The sequence below is a fragment of the Rhizoctonia solani genome, chromosome 15 (assembly GCF_016906535.1).
Source record: "Rhizoctonia solani chromosome 15, complete sequence".
NCBI lineage: Eukaryota > Fungi > Basidiomycota > Agaricomycetes > Cantharellales > Ceratobasidiaceae > Rhizoctonia > Rhizoctonia solani.
This window is the reverse complement of record NC_057384.1, coordinates 1,642,971-1,648,970: the sequence shown is the minus strand read 5'-3', so window position 1 is coordinate 1,648,970 and position 6,000 is coordinate 1,642,971. Positions and strand designations below refer to the sequence as shown.

Genomic DNA, 6,000 nt, shown 5'->3' with positions numbered 1-6,000 from the left:
TAACGACTGGCTGGTTTAGCCCTCCAATCACTTAGGGTCCATCCGAAGTGCGGGGTAATGAGACCGGAACAATCAAAGTCCTCGAGGAAAGCAGTGGCTCAAACATCCTCGACTTCGGGTCACAAGGGATAGCTAATGATGTAAGTTATGACCACTGGGGCAGATACCTCGTGGATATTGCGTATGATGGTGATCAGGTGGTATGCTCCGTCCGGTATCTTCTATGACTGATCTCCAAGAGACTATCCTGTACATCATTTTGAATTGTGCCGCTATTCTCCGCCCATGGATCGAATTTCATTGTACTACTGTGGGCTCAGAACGCCGCCCCGTTTGAGACATGAAAATGAGTGAACTGACAAAAGAGGTCTAGCACCAACGACAATTCCGAATTGCTAGACCAAATTCGGGAGGGAGCAATTGCGGCTGGATATATAACCAGCTCTATAGTACTTGTTATTCGTTACAATCCACTCAAGCCCCAGATATCCGAGCTTATCTCCATGGTTCATATATCTGTTGGTTCGGCCAGCTTTGGGACTCGCGCAATTCATATTGGTGCCGAACCAAACGCTGAGACAGGTGCTGTGATTGAACCTATTTCTTTAAGTACGACTTATAAACAAGAAGGCGTTGGCTTGAACAAGGTAACCAACGCTCCAATTGTTCTAAAACATCGCTAACAAGTGTGATAACAGGGATATGAGTATTCTCGGTGTGGAAACCCCAATCGAGTTCAACTCGAGCTCTTATTGGCTTCGCTGGAGGCGGGTGGGGGCAATGCTGTGACGTTTGCCTCTGGAACTGCAACTACGACTACTGTTCTGCAAGCCCTGGGATCCAATGCCCATATCGTCAGTATGCATGATGTATATGGTGGAACCTATACGTAAGTATATTGGCTACTCATCACTATCTATTATGACCTTCATGTTACGTATATACCCTCAGTTGTATGACTCGAGTAGCCAAAGATGTTCAGGGATTGGAGACCACTTTTGTTGATCTAGACAGCTGTTCCGACGATCAAATAACAGCCAGCTTCCGAGACAATACTAAAGTAAGCATCCTCAGCAATAAAGGAAAGACGTGGTCTAACAGGTTCAACAGTTAATATGGATTGAGTCACCAACCAACCCGACCCTGCGTATTGTCGATATTCACAGAATTGTGCAGCTCGCTCGGAAGCACCCATCCAATCCCCTAGTATTGGTCGACAATACCTTTTTATCCCCCTTCTATTCTTCTCCACTCCTTCTTGGAGCCGACGCTGTCGTACACAGCTTGACCAAGTACATCAATGGTCACTCCGACGTACTGATGGGCGCCCTTATTGTTCCATCAGCCTCCGACCATCCGCGTGCAGCCGCATTTGCTGAAAGAGTTAGATTTCTTCAGAATGCAGGGGGGGCCGTTCCAAGCCCACATGACTGCTGGTTGGCCCATCGTGGAGCCAAGACACTGCATCTTCGCATGCAAGCCCATGGTCGCAACGCGCTCCGGGTAGCTTCGTACTTACAGCAAATTTCTGGACCTGAATCGTCTGTCGAAAGCGTAATTTACCCCGGACTCGCAATCCATCCTCGTCATCAACTTGCTGTTAAGCAATTATCTCCTCATTCCAAGAGGTTCATCGATACCCTGCCAAAGGAAGAAACTGCCGCTGGTATTCCGTTTGGGGGAATGATCAGTTTTAGAATAAAAGGCGGACAGGAGACAGCTGAAGCGTTCCTAGCTAATAGCCGCTATTTCACGCTAGCTGTCAGTCTGGGGGGAGTCGAGAGTTTAGCCCAGATCCCTGCTAGAATGACCCACGGGGTGAGTTGTATTTTTCTTCTTCATAGGTTTAGATCTATGATAATTCATTTTCTATCCAGTCCATTCCAGAGACCGAGCGTAACGCATTGGGCATTACATCCAATCTCGTAAGGTTGAGTATCGGTATTGAAGACGCGGATGATCTCATTGCCGATATACAACAAGCGCTTGCTACTACTTTACCTCACTTAGCTCATAAGCTGACCGTTTGCGGCTCGGATAATTTTAGCGGACAGCCCGCTATTTGAGACAGCTGAGGTTATTCAGGGCATGTCGTACATATGGCTATGACCCAAATTGATTTAGTGTACATATATAGTCAATGTGATAATTAGCCTCTTAAAATTGCCCCTGTTATGTCCGCGGAAATATCCTACTATTAATAAAATAACCTAGAGTCATGCGACATAACTGAAAGTAGCATAAACTTCAATTTACTGGCCGTGGTACCAGTCCCATGCTTTATCAGGGTTTATTCCGGCCGTCTCAACAGTTATTCGACTCCTAGGGGTCAAACGTAGAAGTCGCTGCCCTATTCACAGCATGGCCATACAAAAACTTGGACCAAATTGTCGTCTAGCCATTTTGTGTTTCGCTTAAGGCTCGAAAATCTCCGTTCGCGTTCGCATCTGAGTCCAGCAAGTCAGTTACTAAAGTTATTTGCTCATTTGCTTGTGGCCATGGGGCCTATATTACGTATACGCGAGAGTGATACGAGCAAAAATGTGAGTTGAGGATAGGAAATAATGACATGCGAATCTCGCTTTTATCTTGCTGGTTCGAGCCTTTCGTGACTGTTGACATCGGTTCTAAAGTTTGGGCAGAGGTTTGAATGCAGGGGGCTGCTTAGTTGCAAAAGCTTTCATAGCCTCGACGGTATCCTAAATAACAATTTGTTACTAGACCTCAGAAGAATAATGTTGCTGGTACACGCACGGAAGATTGGAGCATTGCCATATTCCAAGTGGCTTGATACTCGAGGCTTTGCTCAACGCTGCACAAAGGTATAAAAGACGGTAGAAAAACAAAGTTACAATACGAACCTATGGTCACGAGCGTGCAATAGGAATCTCTTGGTCCCTACAACTGCGATCGGTGACTTGGTAGCAATCACCTGTGCCAACTCCAGTGCGGAACCTACATATGCCATTAGCACAAACAGTGATACTCATGTTTGCTACTCACCAGTAACTTCATTCCTGCCACCCTCAATGATACGAGATATCATCCCCAATCGCGCTGCTTCAGTAGCTCCAAATTCTCGAGCAGTAAAGGCTAATTCCCGTAGCAGAGACTCATTGCCTGTAATTTTCGGTAGACGTGAAAGTGTTCCTATATCAGCTGCCAGTCCAACGTCAACTTCCTAGAGCCCTTTCATTAGCTGGAGGATATAAATTGAGATATGAATTTACTTTTATAGAGAATCGGGTCCTTGAGCTCGAGTATCGTACGTCACATGCGCACATGATATCAATTGCCAGGCCATACGCAATACCGTTCACGGCGGCAATGACGGGTTGGCTGCATCGTTCAATGGCTGAGATACACGCTTGAAAGTGCTATAGACGTATATTAATTGTTATCTGATATGAATCATTAAAGCAACTTACTAAGATGTGGTCACGAAACTTAACGGCTTGCCGAGCCGGGTCGAGACTGCTTTGGTTTGTTAACGAGCCAGTGTCAGATACTGTGGGGGCGTCAGATGACAGGAGACTTGAATCCAGATACACTCACAGTCAAGTCCAGCCGTAAATACCTTTGGGTTGGCTGAAGACAACACTACAGAACGAATGGTCCCATCGCGACTAATTTTATCGAAGGTTGCACCAAGTTCTTCCCAAAAGCTAATGGAGATGGTGAATAAAGACGGCTGATCCAACCATATGTATCATGAAGAACTCACGGCTGGTTAAATGCATTCACAGGGCCTCTATAATAAGTTGCTCATTAAATCACACACCTATAGCTTGGACTCCAGCACTCAGGTGGAGGTTGACATACCGATTAAGCTCGACAAGTAATACCGACTTGTCTTCAAGTGGCTCTGTGACTTTAACTAGTTTGTTACCAGAGAAATCAGGCATTTCTTTTTCGAGTGAATGGGGACAAGTAGTGGATTGAGATGGTCAAGTTTCTCAAGAACGCGGGGTCGGGGTCGGATGTCGGTAAGATTTGAAAGCCGGTAATCACGTGAATACAGATGAGTGATTGGGGTTGGGGAGCAAGGTCAGTCAGCAAGTATTCAACGGTCATGCATGTATTTGGAGATCGCCTTGACAAATTAAAAGTGATATCTATTTAGTTTAAGCGAGAATAGTAGGAATAATGTGTTTATGTAGATGCTTCGGACTGCCCGTTCTCAATGGATGGCATGTCCTTGAATATCGAATCCGTTTCGATTAAATGACTCCTTTCGGCGACGACTTGCAAGTGGGTTCAATGTTATCGCTAATAAGATAACCAATCCGTCTAATAGCTAATTTCTTCGTTAGTCGATAGATATCGAATTGGGCATAAGGTACCCACAACCACAAGTAGGTAAGGTATCGCCCCGAAGACGTCAAAAGTTTCTTTGAAAACCAATGACAATGCGCTGAAAACTCCACCAAGCGTATCAATGGTTATGAATAGCATCGAGACACCTAGGGAAATGTGGGATTGAGGCTGAGATTGACTCGAGTACAAGTTCCTTCACCTACCCACGACCTCCTTTCGCTTCCAGATCTCCCAGTATTGGGGACTGTCATTTCTGCCGGTTAGAATATAAGGGGAAGTCCCGCATATAGATGCCTTATAATAACCATGTAGACAGAAGTACCGAGCTTATGAGTGAGAAAGTTCGCAGTGACTATACGTCTCTGTTTTTATATTTGTGCTGCGAACTCTTGAATTTAGTTCCTCGAGGAAATAATAAACCAGTCTCACCCGAGCTAGCAGAGCAAATCCAGCTTGGAACCCACCAATAAGAACCAAGAAAACCATGTATACCAATAGGCAATAGGGTTTGGATTTCTGATAGCCATAATGAAGGCACTACAGCAGGAGCAAGGCTGCTTATCCGACCCAGAACTTCGGTCTAAGGAGCCGAGGCTCACCTGAATCCATGATAGAGCTGACATCGTGCCAAAAAGCTGAGGTTGTAGGATAAGCTAACCAGAGTGCTGAACTGTAGCTCCGGTTTATTGTTTTGGGATAAATCACATACTGGAACACTAACTCCGAGGCTCGGGGGGGTACAGTGATATGAAAACCAAAACGCGACAACTGTGCTCGAAAAATCACTAATAAAATATTTCTGTAAGAACTTGTATATTCTATACCTTCGCAACCCGCAGTGATTCAATGCGCATACATCTAGCTGAGCAGTGTGGCCGTAGAATATATGTAGGTTATGGGTATTATTCTTGTGTCTCAAATTTTACTAGTACTACAAATTAGAAATTCCAGTTCACCTGTTTCAAAAAAACTTGGGCATTCACCTTTCGCTTGGATCTGTGTTCTCATATCCAACGCTAAATCATTGTCCATTAAGCTCGTATACCAATGTGGTGAAAGAGTTAATTCCATACTTGCTCAGGTTAAAGCCGTTGAACCATGGGAATAAACAATAAATGCTAGCACTATCCTGGCGGTCTTCTCGGGCGCGTGCAATGCTTTGCAACAGGGCGAGCCAGAGTATATGCACCTCCGTAAGTGGAACGAACGGGTTGATCGGTTCAGAATAGTAAAACTTAATAAAACACTCCCTAACGGACTCTGTAAATGACCTGAAGACTGAGCCTCTCGCATCGGAAACTGTTCTGCATGTTTAACGCAGGGTTTCAAACCAGAGATCCCATCGCTCACGTACGTAATCTACTTGTAACTTTAACTATTTGGTCAATGCACGAGGCCATGATATTGATCTTAGGCCTGTTACTTTGATGCAGGGGCGCAGATCTAGAGTATCATGTTAACCCGAATCTCTTTCCAGATTTCTTCCAACCAATGAGCAATAGTACTAGGGATGCGCGCAACACGGGTGGCGTTGGTACAAATAGCCGCAAGGAATAGCACGGTTTTTATTCAGTACTCTTCCCGCATATGTGCATAGAACCTACGCCGTAGGCTACGAGAGGGATCTTCCTCGGCGCTGATTGGCTAACAACACGTGTCCGGAGGCAATGGGTGGCAATAACA

The 6,000-nt window shown here is 45.2% G+C and overlaps 2 protein-coding genes across 2 annotated transcripts; one reads left to right on the top strand and one right to left on the bottom strand.

The window, feature by feature from the left end:
* Positions 1-503: 503 nt before the first annotated feature.
* Positions 504-2,066, top strand: RhiXN_12300 (Cys/Met metabolism PLP-dependent enzyme; the record flags this gene model as incomplete). The annotated part of the gene is made up of 5 exons (XM_043332115.1): positions 504-647; positions 699-889; positions 952-1,060; positions 1,111-1,818; positions 1,878-2,066. The coding sequence occupies 5 exons, from the start codon at positions 504-506 to the stop codon at positions 2,064-2,066; spliced, it is 1,341 nt and encodes a 446-aa protein (XP_043186876.1).
* A 561-nt stretch (positions 2,067-2,627) lies between these two features.
* Positions 2,628-3,905, bottom strand: RhiXN_12299 (enoyl-CoA hydratase/isomerase family protein; the record flags this gene model as incomplete). The annotated part of the gene is made up of 9 exons (XM_043332114.1): positions 2,628-2,699; positions 2,755-2,812; positions 2,862-2,955; positions 3,004-3,181; positions 3,231-3,377; positions 3,429-3,508; positions 3,556-3,665; positions 3,725-3,751; positions 3,823-3,905. The coding sequence occupies 9 exons, from the start codon at positions 3,903-3,905 to the stop codon at positions 2,628-2,630; spliced, it is 849 nt and encodes a 282-aa protein (XP_043186875.1).
* Positions 3,906-6,000: the final 2,095 nt, after the last annotated feature.